The 16,555-nt window shown below is 49.5% G+C and overlaps 5 protein-coding genes across 5 annotated transcripts; 4 read left to right on the top strand and 1 right to left on the bottom strand.

Annotated features, from left to right (window-relative positions):
- Positions 1-302: 302 nt before the first annotated feature.
- On the top strand, positions 303-2,251 carry F4812DRAFT_450609 (thiamine diphosphate-binding protein; the record flags this gene model as incomplete). Its single annotated transcript, XM_047936108.1, has 3 exons — positions 303-467; positions 585-1,908; positions 1,992-2,251. The coding sequence occupies 3 exons, from the start codon at positions 303-305 to the stop codon at positions 2,249-2,251; spliced, it is 1,749 nt and encodes a 582-aa protein (XP_047791783.1).
- A 3,070-nt stretch (positions 2,252-5,321) lies between these two features.
- Positions 5,322-6,983, top strand: F4812DRAFT_331220 (cyclin-domain-containing protein). Its single transcript, XM_047931559.1, has one exon. It carries the CDS (start codon positions 5,739-5,741, stop codon positions 6,759-6,761), a length of 1,023 nt encoding a protein of 340 aa, XP_047791782.1. The 5' UTR covers positions 5,322-5,738; the 3' UTR covers positions 6,762-6,983.
- Positions 6,984-9,101: 2,118 nt separating this feature from the next.
- On the top strand, positions 9,102-10,784 carry F4812DRAFT_450608 (peptidase M24, structural domain-containing protein; the record flags this gene model as incomplete). The annotated part of the gene is made up of 5 exons (XM_047936107.1): positions 9,102-9,280; positions 9,346-9,982; positions 10,062-10,433; positions 10,508-10,614; positions 10,685-10,784. The coding sequence occupies 5 exons, from the start codon at positions 9,102-9,104 to the stop codon at positions 10,782-10,784; spliced, it is 1,395 nt and encodes a 464-aa protein (XP_047791781.1).
- A 437-nt stretch (positions 10,785-11,221) lies between these two features.
- On the top strand, positions 11,222-14,127 carry F4812DRAFT_330628 (Sodium:solute symporter family-domain-containing protein). The gene is made up of 3 exons (XM_047931558.1): positions 11,222-11,821; positions 11,905-12,166; positions 12,245-14,127. Exons 1-3 carry the CDS (start codon positions 11,531-11,533, stop codon positions 13,900-13,902), a joined length of 2,211 nt encoding a protein of 736 aa, XP_047791780.1. The 5' UTR covers positions 11,222-11,530; the 3' UTR covers positions 13,903-14,127.
- Positions 14,128-14,178: 51 nt separating this feature from the next.
- F4812DRAFT_423166 (alpha/beta-hydrolase) lies at positions 14,179-16,225 on the bottom strand. The gene has a single exon (XM_047933740.1). It carries the CDS (start codon positions 15,991-15,993, stop codon positions 14,275-14,277), a length of 1,719 nt encoding a protein of 572 aa, XP_047791779.1. The 5' UTR covers positions 15,994-16,225; the 3' UTR covers positions 14,179-14,274.
- Positions 16,226-16,555: the final 330 nt, after the last annotated feature.

Here is a 16,555-nt window from a genome sequence, read left to right as displayed (position 1 = left end):
CTTGCGCTGGTGTAGCCAATGGGCTCGACCGTCGTGGCTCAAGTGTGTGTCAACGCCATGTTAATAAGACCTACCGACGTAGCACACGTTTGTATAGTGATTCAGTTTCTACAACTGACCCTTCAAAGTCTCTGCTAGTCAGTGCTAGATCATATAGTACAAAAGCACTTACCCAGCCCTTTTCAAGGTCTCGAGGAGCTGTTAAAAGCACCCGACAACAGTCTAGTGCTTTAGACGTACTCAACCAACCACAAAAACAACAACCACAACAACTCCGCACATCCTCTACGTCTAAGCCAGTCATGTATACAGCGTCGTTTGCCTTTTTCGAGGCCATATGGGAGGCCGGTGTCACCCACTGCTTCGTCAACCTAGGCTCGGATCATCCTAGTATCATCGAAGCTATGGTAAAGGGACAGCGGGAGGCTAAGGGCAAATTTCCTCGTATCATCACATGCCCAAATGAGGTACGTTCATAAGAAGAAAAAAAAGTTAAGGTGCACTCGTGAGATGAGATGCAATGGAAACCTGCTTGCATCTGCGCAGCCAATTAAAAACAACTCAATCTAACACAGGGCGACTAGATGGTAGCGATGTCAATGGCGGACGGCTACGCACGTCTAACAGGCAAGCCACAATGCGTTATTGTTCACGTCGATGTCGGTACACAGGGCTTAGGAGCCGCAGTCCACAACGCTAGCACCGGACGTGCTCCAGTCCTCGTCTTTGCGGGCTTGAGCCCATTTACACTGGAGGGAGAGATGCGCGGTTCGCGGACTGAGTATATCCACTGGATTCAGAACGTTCCTAATCAAACCCAGATCATCGGCCAATATTGTAGATATGCAGAGGAAATTAAGACGGGTAAGAACATTAAGCAGATGGTTAACCGTGCCTTGCAATTTGCTACAAGTGCACCTCAAGGCCCTGTGCATCTAGTGGGCGCAAGAGAAGTGATGGAAGAGGAACTTAACCCATACTCGCTTGACCAAGGAGTCTGGGACGCGGTAGAGCTGGGTGGGTTGCCACCGTCTGCTCCGCAGGAAATTGCAGAGGCACTACTCGGTGCTGAGAACCCATTGCTTATCACAGGATACGCGGGTCGAAACCATAAAATACCTGGCGCTCTTGTAGAGTTAGCTAATACCGTGAAGGGGCTGCGCGTACTCGATACCGGCGGTAGTGATATGTGCTTCCCCGCGTCCCACCCCGCCTGGCTAGGCCTCCGATTTGGTATCGACCCCTGGATAGAAAAAGCAGATGCGATCGTCATACTAGATTGCGATGTACCCTGGATCCCGACGCTAAATAAGCCGAAGGATGGCACAAAAGTTTTCCATATTGATGTTGACCCCTTGAAGCAGCTCATGCCACTGTTTTACGTACCAGCTCAACACCGATATCGCGCGGACCCTCTACTTGCAGTTCAGCAGATTATTTCCGAAGCCAAAAGCAAGGCTTCAAGCATCGATGCGGCTGTTGCCACGAAGAAATGGGATGCCCTTCAGGCATCATACAAACAACGCCTAGATACTATAGCATCCAATGCAAAACCGGCCGATGACGGTACCTTCGGCACTGGATATCTCAGCAAAACCCTACGCTCTCTGTGCCCGCAAGATACTATCTGGGCTATCGAAGCGGTAACAAATACTGCATTCGTGCACGATAATCTTCAGCCAGAACTGCCAGGTTCTTGGATCAATTGTGGTGGAGGTGGCTTGGGATGGTCTGGTGGCGGCGCGCTGGGCATCAAATTGGCAACGGACGCAGAAAACGGTGGGAAAGGCAAGTTCGTCGTGCAAATTGTGGGCGACGGCACGTTCCTCTTCTCCGTCCCTGGTAGCGTTTACTGGATTGCCAAGCGCTACAACATTCCGGTGTTGACCATCGTGTTAAACAACAAGGGTGAGTTCTCAATTGCATTTTCAAGAGTTTCAGAAGACACGTAGATGAAACCAATCGTAGATGAAACTAATTATAAAAAACAGGATGGAATGCCCCTCGAAAGTCGATGCTTCTTGTGCATCCGAACGGCCTAGGGTCGACTGCAACAAACGAGGAAATCAACATCTCGTTCGACCCCGTTCCTGACTACGCTGGTATTGCCAAGGCCGCTGCTGGCGGCGACCTGTTCGCTGCGAGGGTCGACAAGGTGGCCGATCTTGAGCGTACTATCAAAGATGCCATCAAAGCTGTGGAGGGCGGTCAGAGTGCTGTCTTGGACTGCAAGGTCAATCTTGGATCGTAATCTCAGATCTATGTGTGACACTATCAGTGATGGGCAGAATAGGAGTAGCTATATCCGCAGGCCTCGAAGGCTAAAGTGAATATTAGGTTATGTCACATGTAATACTCAAGACGTATATTAGGTACATATATTGATTAGGGACTACGGGAGTCCCGATTAAGCGATGAAAGAGACAGTTTACTAACGAAGAGCATAGGTGCCTTTCATAGAAGAGATTGATTCATATAAATTGGGTTTCAGCGGAAATACACTGATTAAGATAGGTACCTACATGTAGCTAGATATCTTAACTTTAACGATACACACCATCGTGGCCTGATTTGATGGTGGTTCGACCAAGTGAATCCATCTGAGCAAAAGGCATATGAGGTAACTCGTCTTACTAAGCTCTCGCATTGGTGGGACTTGTCCGTTATATTGAACTTCTGACGGGGGTATTGAGATGTACTTTAGGTACCTAGTAAGTGTATCATAACGTCTCTCTACTACCTCAGGTACCTACTCGTGATGAGTAAAGCAATGTCCTACTTTTCGTGTTAGATATGGTCGCGTGTCTTACCAAATACCTTCCCCACGAGGGGAAGGGAGGACGTTTCGGTATTTAGTGCTGATTTATATGCTTCGTGGCGGAGAATCCTAGGGGAGAGATGAATTTTTGGAAACGTCACCTGGACTTATAAGCGTAACTTGTTATGTATTAGGTTAAGTTAGGCAGTTATTTATATTCTTGGAGAATCATTGTGTTGATCCTTCAGAGGCGGGGAATACCTACGTGGTGGCTTCTTATAAGAGGGTCGTGTAATTCATGCACTAAGGGTCTTGCCGCAGGTATTGTACACCAGCTTCGATGTGATACCTAGGAACGCGCAGGCGAAAATGTCTGATACGTTGGGTATCTCGTTATTCTTTTGAGATATCATAACTCGGCCTCATATAAGGTAGGCTAGGTACATATACCACAATGGGTGATGGTGATGTGAACTGAGAAGCACGGTCATACCTGTTAGTTTCCGCGTGGAGTACGACAGCCGTTAAGTCGTTGAGCCTCCCACGCCAACGCTGGCGATTGACAGCCTATACTTTTAGCCTATGAGATGGGGCCTAGGTGTATTAGGCACCCAAGGTACTGTATATACATTGTCTTTCCACCTCTGGTCTCCGATGGGTTGATGTCCTGCAGAACGCATATGGACTGCCGTGGGGTTTGAGTTGGAGAGATTGTCGATCAGTGGTAAGCTTGGGGTAATGCCAAGAGGGAAGTAAGCGGCCGTAGTTGCGGCCGTTCATTAATACCTAACCTATATGGTGGTGATATCTAAGTCTGTACAATACAATAAACCTGTGGACAATCGGTCACTTGCGCCAATCTTTTAGCTACGCTGGTATGGGATTTCATGTCATCTTCCCCTTGCATGAAATTCTACGAAATGAGACTGTTAATGAAGAGCTCTAATGCAAGATCGTATCGACTAAATTGTCCAAGTGGATATCGTTAAGCCTGTCGTCGAGTTCTGGACCGTGGAATATGTGTCTTCCGAAAATCTCTTCGTATCAGCTGGTTAAGTGAGCACATAGGTTAGTATCTTTTTCACCAAGTTCTCTCTCTCTCTCTTTTTTTTTTTTTTTTTTTTTTTTTTTATCTTTTTCTTTACGTCGTTTATATCAAAATTTCGAAAAGGCGGCGATGCATACCGAATGTTACCCTACCACGCAAAGCCTACCACCCATGTTCCTGTCCATTACTTCACGCTCTCTTCCGCATTGGCATTATACTCACATATTTGTCTGAATCTGAGCAAATTATATAGATTGGGTAGGTACTTAGGTACCTAAGACATAACCTATTAGGTTTCTCAATGACCCCCATAAGCCTCTCGTTACTGCTCAACAGTGGCGATTCACACGGAAGTTCTCTTGCAACACAAGATAAGGGAACATATAATAGAGGTTCGAAATGGGCCACTTACACCTCGACACGGAGCTTTGTCTTATTGAGATCGGACTTGGGATTCGTTTCTTAAAGGCTAACTCGTAATTATTTTCGTCATACCTTTGCCCTCGGCAAGTTCTGTTCGTCCTTTGCTTTCTCTTGTCCAACCCTACCAACTTAGGAGATTGAGTAGTATCGCATCGTAAATTCAATAGTGATAAGCGCAAAATAGCTATTAGGGTGGGATGCAATTCCGTAGGTAACCTCTTAGTGGGTTGGTGGGGTTGTGCTGTGGTTACTGGTAAGTTGTAACAGCTGTGGTCTTCCAATTCGGGGCGGTTATACAGATTATAGGGTCACGGGTCTTTTGAACCTGCAGGACAAGTTCCTGTAGAAAGCATGTAAGCTGCAAGTGCTTTCGGACCCTTAAAGGTAGATCCTTACCTAAACTTGACACGAGGAGGTACCTCATCTCATGTACGTACTGGAGTCTGGACTGGTCCTAATGCTAAGAGGTAGGTACCTCTTATTTGCTTTGTTAGACGTAACTTCCAAGGTTGTGTTGTATTCATATACCTTCAGGAACGAATTGAAACCCAACCCACAGGTACCTACTAACACAGTATTCACCAATTTACCCGAGGCCAGACCTAATCTTTTAGTGTAGGAGGAATTAAACAGAAGTACATAACATGTAGTAGTACCTATTGTGTAATACCACATTGAGCTAGGTACCTAACTGTCTGACTGCTTTAGGTAATATGTACCTAATCCTTTATTAAGGGCTCCTTACCTCCATGTCTTTTACAGGGGTAAAGGTTCTAGGAGAAAGAATAGAAAACCTTAAAAATCAGACAGCTGCTCCGAGGTCCATCATTTCTTCCCTAAAATCTGGTCCCTCATCTTAAATTCTTTGGCTTCTCCATCTAGTCTTGGCTTTCGGCTCGACCGCCGCTTATTCGAGCTTGGTTTTGTCCCTAGTTCCGCCCATCACGCGGCCTATTACTGTACTAGCATAGAATCCGGCCAATTCCGCCTTTCATAGGGTTTTTTTTTCAGTGTCAAAAAGAGTGGCGATGCTTCCACCGACCATCTCTTAGCTACTGCGTTTATTGTCAATATGGTTCCGCAGCCCTTGTCGAAACAGATCTATTAGATCTGTTGAGCTTCTGCAGCTAGCAAATTAAGTTGGGTAAAATATAGCTCCTAGCCCTTTGACAAGTCGACCGACAAGCCGGGACCTGCGGTATATCATTGTGTGTATTGGTAGCTGTTGTTGAGCTGCTCACCCTGTTGTTCTCATGCGAGACCATGAGTCGAGTCGCGGAACGGAGATCAAAACATCGCGAGCCTGCAGCTCGATAGCATATGGGATTATCTACCGACAAGCTGGATTGAATTCTCAGCGGTAATAGATTTTGGTTACCTACCTCTTTCCATAACATTGTTAGATTCGAGCTCATCCTATACCGTTTGAGTTGACCTCTCACGATACCATCGGGTAAGCGATAACTTGATCAACTACTTGGTACGAGGAGGAAAAGTGCGTCAAGTAAAATGGCAAGCGACGTCGGCGAGCCGGACGTTCCAGCCTCTAAAGCAGAGCAGGATGAAGAAAATCGCAGCGCGACACCGACTTCACCTCCTCCACCTCCCATTCCCTCAGCAGACCCGAAGTTGGTACTGCAAGCTCGAACGCCACCGCCGCTTCATACCGCTCCGAGTCCTTCCTCTCACGATCTCTTCAAGCTATCCCCAATTGCTGCTCTCAAGCTGCTCAGCGCTAGTATCGAAGCGCTTGTTCGCATTACGGGCGATATACCTCCAACACCCCCACCCGCGAGCCCAACCATTCCTAATATGCGTAGTATGCAACGGGAGAAGGCGGAAATTGTTAGATCTCTTTCGGAAAAGAGTCTGGTTCGACTGCGAGAACAGGCCGAAGCCCAAGCTCGAGCTCAAGCTCAGGCACAGACCCCGGGACAGATGACATCTACCCAGCCCATTGATGGTGTCCATCTCAAAAAGTCGTCTGCTTCTTCACCGCCCAAGAACACCCCTGAGCCGTATATAGTTATTGGTGCTGATTCGCAGCCACTCAATCTTCAGCACGGCGCAATTACGAGAAAATTCTTTAGTAAACAGCCTCCGCCGATCAGTATCGAGGACTATTTGCTCCGCATACATCGGTTTTGCCCTATGTCGACTGCCGTATATCTTGCAACGTCGTATTATATCTTCCGGCTCGCTGTGGAGGAACGAGCTATCCCTGTTACCCGGAGGAATTGCCACCGTCTACTTCTGGCGGGTCTGAGAGTAGCGATGAAGGCTCTCGAGGATTTAAGCTATCCGCACGCTAAGGTCGCTCGGGTTGGTGGAGTGAGTGAGATTGAATTGGCGAGGCTGGAAATTAGCTTCTGCTTTTTAACCGGCTTCGAATTGGTAATAGGGGAGGATACCCTCAAGAGCCACTGGGAGACATTGAAGCATGGTCATGGCCTTGTGGGCTTTAAGCTTGCTCAATCTGAAGATGATGGAATACCTACTTTGAAATTGGATGCGCCACCGAAAAGGGGGTAAAGTATAGATCCTGAGGAATACCTCTAGGCGTAGGCGTTACCGCGATGTTGCGCATATACATCGGGCGGCAGTCTGGAAGGGATGAAGAAAAGAGGGATGAAGAAAAAAAAATTAAAAAAATAACAAACACCTCCTGTGGCCCAGCCCAACACATATATTTAATCCCGGGTGTTGGCTACTGCGCCTCCCTACTTTCGATCTCTGGGACATTTCCTTTGCGACCAGATGCGTTCCTCGCCAATTTGGGTTCTCGCCGCGATGCAGGGGAACGGGTCGTTTCTGTGTGTAGGCACATATCGGGGATCGCCCACAAATCTCACCCCCCGTGGGGCTCGAATTGGGGTGCTCTCCAAGAGAGATTTTGGTTTGCGGCTATCTCGAGGCCATTCAATGTGACCACCAGCGGGTACAAGTCGAAATGATTTTTGTACTTATGAGGAATACCTAGTAAGGAGGGGGGCTACGAAGGTACCTAACGTTGCTGCGCGACGCGTGCCTACGTGACGCGTGATTCTTAGGCAGCCCACGCGGGGTTCCCGACCACTCTAGTGCAAAGAGACTGATGCAGGCACAGACTGTACATACACTTGGATCGAAGATATCTAGCTGCAGCATTTATATTTGGATCTGGACTGAGGAATCTATTAGATGTTGTGAATAGGGGAAAATTATATAGAGACTGGGAGGTAAATATATTCATCAGCTGGAAATAATGGAAGAACGAAGGCCCTGGACCTCGACGACATAATTTTGGTCATTTTCTACGCCCTCATAGGACGCGTTTATCTAGGGTTTATATTATAATGGCGGTAGTGTCAGAAGCATTTTTTTCGGAAGAGCATCATCGAGGAAGGGAGGTGTATGTGGACGAACTCATTCAAATGCGATACCCGAACGTCGTTACTTGTGAAGAGCATACTGAGTACTCTACTCTGGCATTGATTAATCATTTTGAGGCTTTCTATAGTTGTGCTACGACTATCAGCCTGCCAAGGTGTGGGTTATGAAAATAGGGGTAAGTGATTATCCTGGATTAATATCAAGAAATTGTCCATTGAGATTATTATTACATATTTGGATAAGGTCATGCCTCTTTCTCAATTAAAATATTGCGAATTATTGTGATGAATAAATTACATTAGTCGCATCCCTTGCCTCAGCAAGATCAGAGTATAGGAGGTAAGCTTCCGACAAATACATCCATATACTATTTCGAAGCTAATTGTATTTATATTAAATAAGTTTTTAAATGCTTAATAGCTTGACAGGAAAGTACGACGGAAGGGATGTTCTATGGTATTATTTAAAGAAGTTGTAAACCGACTTAAGAATAGGAGGTACGCTGCTTGGATTGTACCCCCTTTTTTAGTAACAACTACGCTCGCAACACACACCTACCTAACATACCAGATTCTTGAATCAATCTACCATTCACGTTCCATCTCTTGATCAAGGACTGTCAGGATGAAAACAGCATATCTTATTCTTATGAGCTTTCAGCTCTCGGACTCACCTTTGCAACGTCGTTAGAACGTAGAGCGGTAAGTTAGCCTCCTCCCCCGTGCTTGGGGAGCGGGTATGGGACTGGATAGCTGACGCCGGAAATCTTTATCGGGGCGCATACTCTTGCTACGAAACTTGCCACGAAAAAGCCGACGAGTGCTACAAGTCTTGCTGCGCCTGTCTCGATGTATGCGGTGGGAAGTACGATATCAACACACAGCCACGATGGGACTGCGAGGACGTTTGTATTGCGGCAGCATCTAAATAGGGTTGTGGTGAGAGATGGGATGGTGGTGGTCGTTACTAAAGTTTAGGCCATTGTGTTTGGAGAAGTGATAAAGCTCCACTCTACCTAACAATTTTAACATTCTTATCAACGTTTTATTAGTTAAAATACGGGAAGATGGGAGGTCCCGAGGCTATGACGGACCGGAAGGATTTATAGTTTAATATCCGATGATAGCCGTACCGGGCGGATAAGAGGTAGTACCTACTGGCGTTGCAATACATAAAGTACAGTGCACTGTGCCAGTTGCACCTGCCTAGCCTGAAAGTAGCTCTAACCATACCTTAGGTATGTGCGATACGAGAATCTTAAGACGGATCCCAGTTTCCCTTGGAATTCTCAGAAGTAGCATAAGAGTACGTGTGGCGCGGAAGTTCTTGACGGATATTCAAACTACCCCGCATCCGCGTTCATATTGCGAAATCATCCCACTTAAAACTTGCAACGCTTATAAACCTTCTAAAGCTTCTAAAGCTTCCTTGTCTTTCGCAACAGCAACAGGTAGACATATAACGACGGCAGCGACAGCGACAACAACAGTGAGGTCCACAATGTCTAAAGCTAATATAGACGTCGAGAAAATCCTGCAGGGGAAATACCCAGCTAAGGCGCATGCGAAGCGCGTAGTCGAGTATATCAGGTCCAAGATCCCTGATGCTACCGGTGTTCTATACTTGGAGGGACGGTCGGATAAGCTACTGGAAGACAGCGACGAGCCTGTTCCTTTCCGGTAAACTCTTCCTGCATTTAACCATTTCGAAAGGGCGACGCTAACCGCGAAACCTATGTACCTAGACAACGGAGAGCTTTCATGTACTTGACTGGTGTTGATGTCGCCGACTGCTTCTTCATCTACGATATCGCAACCGCACATTCGACCCTCTTCATCCCTCCCATAGACCCGGACTCGGTTATCTGGTCTGGTCTGCCATTGTCTCCCGAGGAAGCTTTGGCTAAATACGACGTCGATGCTGTCCTTCCCTCGACCGAGCTTAACCCTACGCTAGCTAGGCTAGGAGCTGCGCCCAATGCGACCGTCTTCGCCATCGCCGATCGAATCTCGGATGCTGTGACCTTCCTAGAATTCACCAACAAAGACTTTACCGTCCTAGGCGAAGCCATTGACGAGTGCCGAGTCATCAAGGACGAGTACGAAATCGCTCTCATCAAGAAGGCTAATGAGATTAGTGGTGTCGCCCACAAGGCGGTTCTTGAAAGAGTAAAAAAGGCTAAGAACGAGTATGAGCTGGAGGGAGTATTCGTGGGCGCGAGCATCGCCCAGGGAGCCAAGAAGCAGGCCTACCCTAGTATAGTTGCCAGCGGACGGGCCGCTGCTACCCTGCATTATGTGCATAATAACAAAGATCTAGCTGAAAAAGACCTGTTACTTCTAGACGCTGGTGCCGAATGGAATTGCTATGCTTCTGATATCGTGAGTTACCTAGCGCGAAATACTTGGTTCTTCATGGCCTTTACCGGCGAAAGAATATGTGGAGCTAATGAGGTCGCAGACGAGAACCTTTCCTATTTCCGGGAAATTTACAGAAGAGTCCCGAGCCATTTACGAGATCGTCCTCCAAATGCAAACGGAGACCATAGCCGCCCTAAAAGAGGGTGTGTCCTGGGACGAGGTGCATCTATTAGCGCATCGGATAGCAATTGATGGCCTCTTATCTCTGGGTGTCCTTAAAGGAGACAGGAAGGAAATTCTTGAAGCACGAACCAGCACTGCTTTCCTCCCTCATGGTCTAGGCCACTACCTCGGATTGGATACTCACGACACTGGTGGTCACCCTAACTATTCGGATCCTGACCCGATATTTAGATATCTACGAGTACGGGCGAACCTACCTGCTGGAAGTGTGATCACTGTGGAACCCGGTGTAAGTGATACTTACCTCGTTTACATTTACATTTACTCTTGTAAAGGTATGTACGACTGACTTAGTGGTAACAGATCTACTTCTGTGAGTTTATAATCAGGCCCTACTTGAAGGACCCTAAGCACTCTAAGTTTATCGACGAGAAAGTGTTGGACAAATACTGGGATGTCGGTGGCGTGAGGTATGTGGAATATACCTGTCCCCCCCCTTTTTTACGAGAATTCCTTGAGAGTGACTGACATATGAAACAGAATCGAGGATAACTTACTTATCACGAAGGACGGCTCTATCAATCTAACGGATGCGATCAAGGACCCCGATGAGATAGAGAAGATTATTTCCAGCAGCTAAGTCCCTAGAAAATAGGATAGGTTGGATAGTAGGTACGTATCTTAAGTATGAAAATGGATAAGTGGTTGAAGAATGCTCTTCTATTGGCACTTCGGGCCCAAGTTACCTACCTCACTTAATGAGCCAAGATGCAAATAAAAAGATGATACCAATACGTTTGAATTTTTGGCATTATTCTTTTGCCAATTGATTCTTAAGCTTGTCGATGTACCCTTTTCCAATCACTAGACAGTCTCGCCAAATACTTGCCATTAGCGGATGTTGTGTGTCGCCAGGGTTGTTCCGTCATCCTGCACGCGTCGCACGCCATCTACCCCCCCTTCTGCAGGCTCTTAGCACGGCGCGCCCCAGAGGTTCGGGATCTCGCCGAGAGACATAAAAGACATACATATTGGGGCTTGCAGATTGTGCATCCCCCATCCCCCTGCTCTCTAATCGCTATAACGCAATCCCTCCACCCCACGGCGTCACCACGCGCGAATATGGGGGTTTCGGAGAGGTCTGCCCGGGGTGAATCCCGGACGGGAGGCGAGAACGGAGGACGTAGCACAGGGAAAAGTTCGATTAAATAGGACGTTGTCGCGACCTTCCTTCTTCAGAATGTCTGGAGGTAAGCCGTAGTAGTAATACAAGCTCTATCTTTCAAAGCTGCTGGTATTCCCCATCATCGCCTGGCGACATATAGGCATTACAAAGGTACCGATCGAGTTGGCTTAAGCGTGCCGGGCTTGTCATTTATTCCGACGATGTCGCAGCTGCAGCTGGGCGTGCACGGCATCACGCTGGTGCCGCAGGGCACGGGGTACGGGCTCCTGATCGGGCTCGGGGTTGCCTTCTGCGCCGTGATCCTCGTCGCCATCAAGATCCAGCGCGCCTACCTGTCCGAGGACTCGGGCACCTCCGAGATGTTTATGGTCGCCAACCGCTCCGTCGGCATCGGGCTTACGGCCTCGGCCGTCTTCTCCTCCTGGATGTGGATCAACGAAACCGTCTTTGCAGCCGCCATGTGTTACCGGTTCGGCCTGGCCGTGCCTCTGGTGAGTATCTGTTCCCACCGCCCTCCCCTCCGGCGGCCCCAATGGGAATAAAAAAGAGGTTATGCTAATCTGGGTGGCTCAAGTGGTGGGCAACTGGCCTTTGCTTCCAGATCGCGCTGATGGCGGCGCTAGGAGTGCTGGCTAAGATACGAGTGCCTTACGCACACACGTCGCTCGAGATTATCAAGATGCGATATGGCAGGGTTGGGCACGTCGTGTTCATCGTGCTGAACCTGACTAACAACGTGTTCGGGTGCGCGTCTATGATCCTTACGGGCTCGCAGCTCATATACGGTATTTCGGGCATGCATTTCGTCGCGGCTACTCTTCTGATTCCCCTTGGCGGTAAGTTTGTCTATCTTATTGTTGGCTTTAGAATTATTGACGAAAGGGAAAACGAAGCTGATCTACTGTCTTAAATAGTGGTGTTGTATACGGCGGTAGGAGGCCTGAAAGCTACCTTCCTGACGGATTATATCCACACCACCGTCGCTTTGGTCCTCATCATGTACTTCACGTTGAAGATCCTGACCCACGAGGCTGTGGGCGGGCTTGGGGGCTTGTATGACAAAGTGATGGCCACGGCTGCCGAGAATTACATCCCTGGGAACTTTGAGGGATCGCTCCTAACTATGAAGTCTAAAGATGCTATTATCTGGGGTCTGATCCTCAAGTTCGGCAACTTGGCCCTCGTCGTTATGGATACGGCCTTCTGGCAGAAGTCCTTCGCTAGCGAGGTCTCAGCTACCGTCCCCGGCTATAACCTGGCCGCCATTGCCATATTTGGGATCCCCTGGGGTCTGGGTACTGTTATTGGCCTCACTGCGCGAGCCATTCACAACACCCCTATTTTCCCATCGTACCCGGGCCCCTTCACGAGCGCCGAGGTTAACGCCGGGCTCGTGATGCCGTATACGGTCAAGGCATTAATCGGTGACCAGGGTATAGTCGCTTTCTTCGTGCTGCTGTTCATGGCCTTGACGTCAACCGTCAGCTCGTCCATGATTGCCGTCAGTTCCATTCTATCATTCGATGTGTACAAGAACTATATCAACCCTAAAGCAAGCGATAAGCGACTCTTGAGAGTGAGTCATTTGGCTGTTGTCGGCCATGCCATCTTCATCACGGGTATCTCTCTGGCTTTGAATTACGGAGGCGCAGACATGACCTGGATCGGATACTTCCGCCCCATCCTCTCCTGCCCGGGTATCATTCCCTTAGCCTTGACGTTGTGCTGGTCCGGGCAGACGCGTCTCGCCGCCATTGTATCTCCGGTCCTGGGCTTCTTCACCGGACTGGCTATATGGCTGGGTACGGCTAAAGCTTTGTACGGCACCATCAACTTACAGACGACTGAAGCTGGGCTGCCGGCATTATACGGGGCCTGCGGCTCGCTATTCACTCCGGCTATCTACTCGGTTCTGATCTCGAAATACAAGCCCTACACGTTCGACTGGAGAGAGTTTCTGCGCATCGAACTTGCTGACGAGTTCCGTATCGACCCCGAAAGCGAATCTTCTTCCGCTGAACAATCGGACGAGTCGTCGATCAGCGACGAGAAGAAATACACTAACCCGAAAGATAACGAAAAACGTCCCGCACCCCCAGATCCTGTATACTTGTCTCGTGAAGCCCAGACGTCCTCGTCGGAAGAAGTGACAAAGGTGTCATCGCACAGCGCAGACAAACACGCCAGCCGCGACACGGAAAAGAGCCCCCCCAAAGCAACGACGCCGATCTCGCCACGGAACAGCAGCCCCGGGGCCATTCCTCTGGACCAGATCCAGCACCCGTTCAGCGAGGAGACGCTCACGGAGCTGCGGCGATGGTACCGGATCGCGTGGGCGTTTTTCGTCTTCGTGGTGCTGGTGACGTTCGTGGCGTGGCCGATGCCGCTGTACCGCGACTACGTCTTCACGAAGCCGTTCTTCAGCGGCTGGACGGCCGTCGCCATCGCCTGGCAGTTCTTCTCGTTCCTCGCCGTCGCCGTGTACCCCCTGTACGACGGGCGCCGCGAGATTGCGATGGGTGCCAGGGGCGTGTGGAATGCTGCGAGGCGGCGCTTTGGGAAATCTGCCTAACCTAGCCTAACATAGATAGGAGGTAGTTTCGCGGGAGGCTACCTGACTTGGGAGCAAAAGCTAGGTACCTAATTAGCTCGGGTGGATAGAGAGAATATTATAGATCTTGTCAGTATCGCTGGATAAGTCACTCTAGATTTGATACACATTACATTAGGTAGAGACTTATTGATCACCTGTTTCTCATATGAGTTTTGTATGTAAACCTATAAAACACTTTATCCGAAATTGCCTTGAAGACGACGTGAACAAGGCACGAAATATACTAATTACTTGTGATAGTTAGTTGATTACTTTATTAAACTATTAAGTCTACGACTATATAGGTCTCACCTGAGGTCCGAGAAGCATCTTGTATTGATACTCTCGATCTTACCTCCCACGACGTCCTAGATGTGTCTTTAAGCTCTTCTTCATAAGCACGGCCTGCTGCTGCTGCTGCCAAACTCCACCCGGCTTGTTCGTCTTGACGTCGTAGGTGGCGTTAGCGGGCAGCACTTTCCACTGGACCGTGCTGTTCCCTTGCCGGTACGTGCTCTTCTTGGTCCCCTGCGTGCGGTAATCCGAGCCCACGACCTGCTTTCCGGTCCGGACGTCGCGGCCCTGGATGACGCGCTCGAAGAACTCGAGGGCCGCCAGGGGCTGGTAGAAGGGCACCTCGTGGCCGCTCTCGTAGATCCGCGTGAAGCTGAACTTGCCGGACTGCTTGACCTGCCCGTGCGTCACGTTGTCGCTCGTCACGACGTCCGCGTACCCGGCCCGCGAGAAGCCCGGCGCCGCGACCTCCTCCACCACCGCCTCGTTCCCGAGCCAGTTGCAGTTGTAGTCTGCGTCGCCGGCGTAGATCGCGATGGTAATATTCTTCGCGATCAGGTACCGGAGCGCCTCGACCGTGCCCATCTCCCGGCTGTCGTCCCCCGTGCCGTCGAACGCGGTGCCGACGGCGTTCGAGGACGTCGAGAAGTTGGTATACGCGCCGATCGCAGCCTGCAGCTCCGCCGAGTTCAGGTAGTCCTGGTAGAACCCGTAGGGGAACGGGTCGGGCACGAGCTCCCGCATGTCGTACTCGTCGCGGCCGAGCACGTTGTCGTAGACGGACTCCACCAGGTTGGCGCAGAAGCTGTCCGCGCTGCGGCAGATGTCGTTCGACCCCGTGGCCTTGCAGTCCTTCAGCCGGTCGAGGCAGTTCCCGGGTCCGTACAAGTTGTTGTAGAACATGGATTCTATGGACGCGTTAAAGGGAGCGTAGTCGTACGTGTTTCCCGGAAAGACGGTGAAGTTGTAATAGGCTTGATACTGGAGTATCGGGTCGTACCATCCGTTGCCGATCAAGACCGACTCCAGCTGGATCTCCTTCGCGCCCGAGATATTCTTAGCGTTCTGCTCCTCGATATAGGCGTTGAAGATAGGTCCGTAGTGGCCGCCATAACTTTCCGTCGCAAAGTGAAAGCCGTTTCGCGAGTACTTGGGGAATGCGCCCATGAAACCTTGCAGGGTCTTCCAGAAGTTAGGAGCAGCATTGGTGGTGGAGTTCGCAGTCAGCGTGAGATTCGGGTAAGAATAGGTCCCGCACGAGCCAGCAGGCGCATAGTCGGGACATGTGGCATCTGGCAATACTACGATGTTGCCGTCGGAATGCCAGGCGTTGACCGGCTTAGAGTAGGAAAAGCCGACCTGGGTGGGTTGGTCTATGAAGAGCAAGTTGCTCACGTTGGACCAAGAGTAGGGGTTATTGTAGACCTTGCCGAAGTAATCGACACGGCACGGACCCAACTCCTCGAAGAGGCCAATCATAGAGCTGGAGCCCGGGCCACCGTTGATCCAGACGGTCAAGGGAGCCTCCGCAGGATCTTGGTTGCGGGACTCGAAAAACCACCAGAAGATGTGTTCATCTTCCCCGACGTCGGCATATCCCGAGTAACTCTTCACGCTGGGATCCAGCTCGCACGTCCCCGCAGGTACCTCCTTGTATCGAACGGGAACGCCAGCGTGGCCAATAACCTCTTTGAGAGAGGTTGGCGGCGCCACGAACTGAGCTAATCCGCGAGATGCTGCAGCCACAAGCAGCAGCGGCCGCACGAAGGAAGACATGGCGAAGGCGGCGATTGTCACGACCGGGTGTAATGTGAGTTTGAAGAGACAAAAACAAAATAAAACAAAACAAAAATAAATAAAGCCGAGGGACGCCCAGTCACAATTTATAAGAAATGTTCGGCTAGGAGCCCTATCACGATCACCCTGACCCCTGGGTACCTGGATAACTGGGCCGAGATAGACGATAGACGATAGACATGGTATAATTCTCACCGATCCAGGATTGATCTTGCCGTTAATGCATTGGTGCCATTGGGTGGTGGGATTACACAGTACACGGTATCTGCCGTGTTGCGTCCGGGGAGCCTGCACGTTACAATAGCGCCAAGCTTGAATAGGAATGCCATTGTTTATCTGCTGGGTCTGGCTATCACCTCACGCGGGGGTTCGATAATGTGAGAGTGCCACTCGTGAGCCTGTTTGTGAAAAAAAAAAAAAAAAAAAAAAAAAAAAAAAAAAATTAAAAAAATAAAAAAAAAAACAAAAAAAACAAAAAAAAAGGAAGGGTTTAAAAAGCCACCGTGCTTACACAATGAAGATTTGAGTTGGGAACAAATAA

This window comes from Daldinia caldariorum, assembly GCF_022478825.1.
Source record: "Daldinia caldariorum strain CBS 122874 unplaced genomic scaffold F4812scaffold_5, whole genome shotgun sequence".
In the NCBI taxonomy this organism is placed as follows: Eukaryota; Fungi; Ascomycota; class Sordariomycetes; order Xylariales; family Hypoxylaceae; genus Daldinia; species Daldinia caldariorum.
This window is presented reverse-complemented; position numbering and strand designations above follow the sequence as displayed.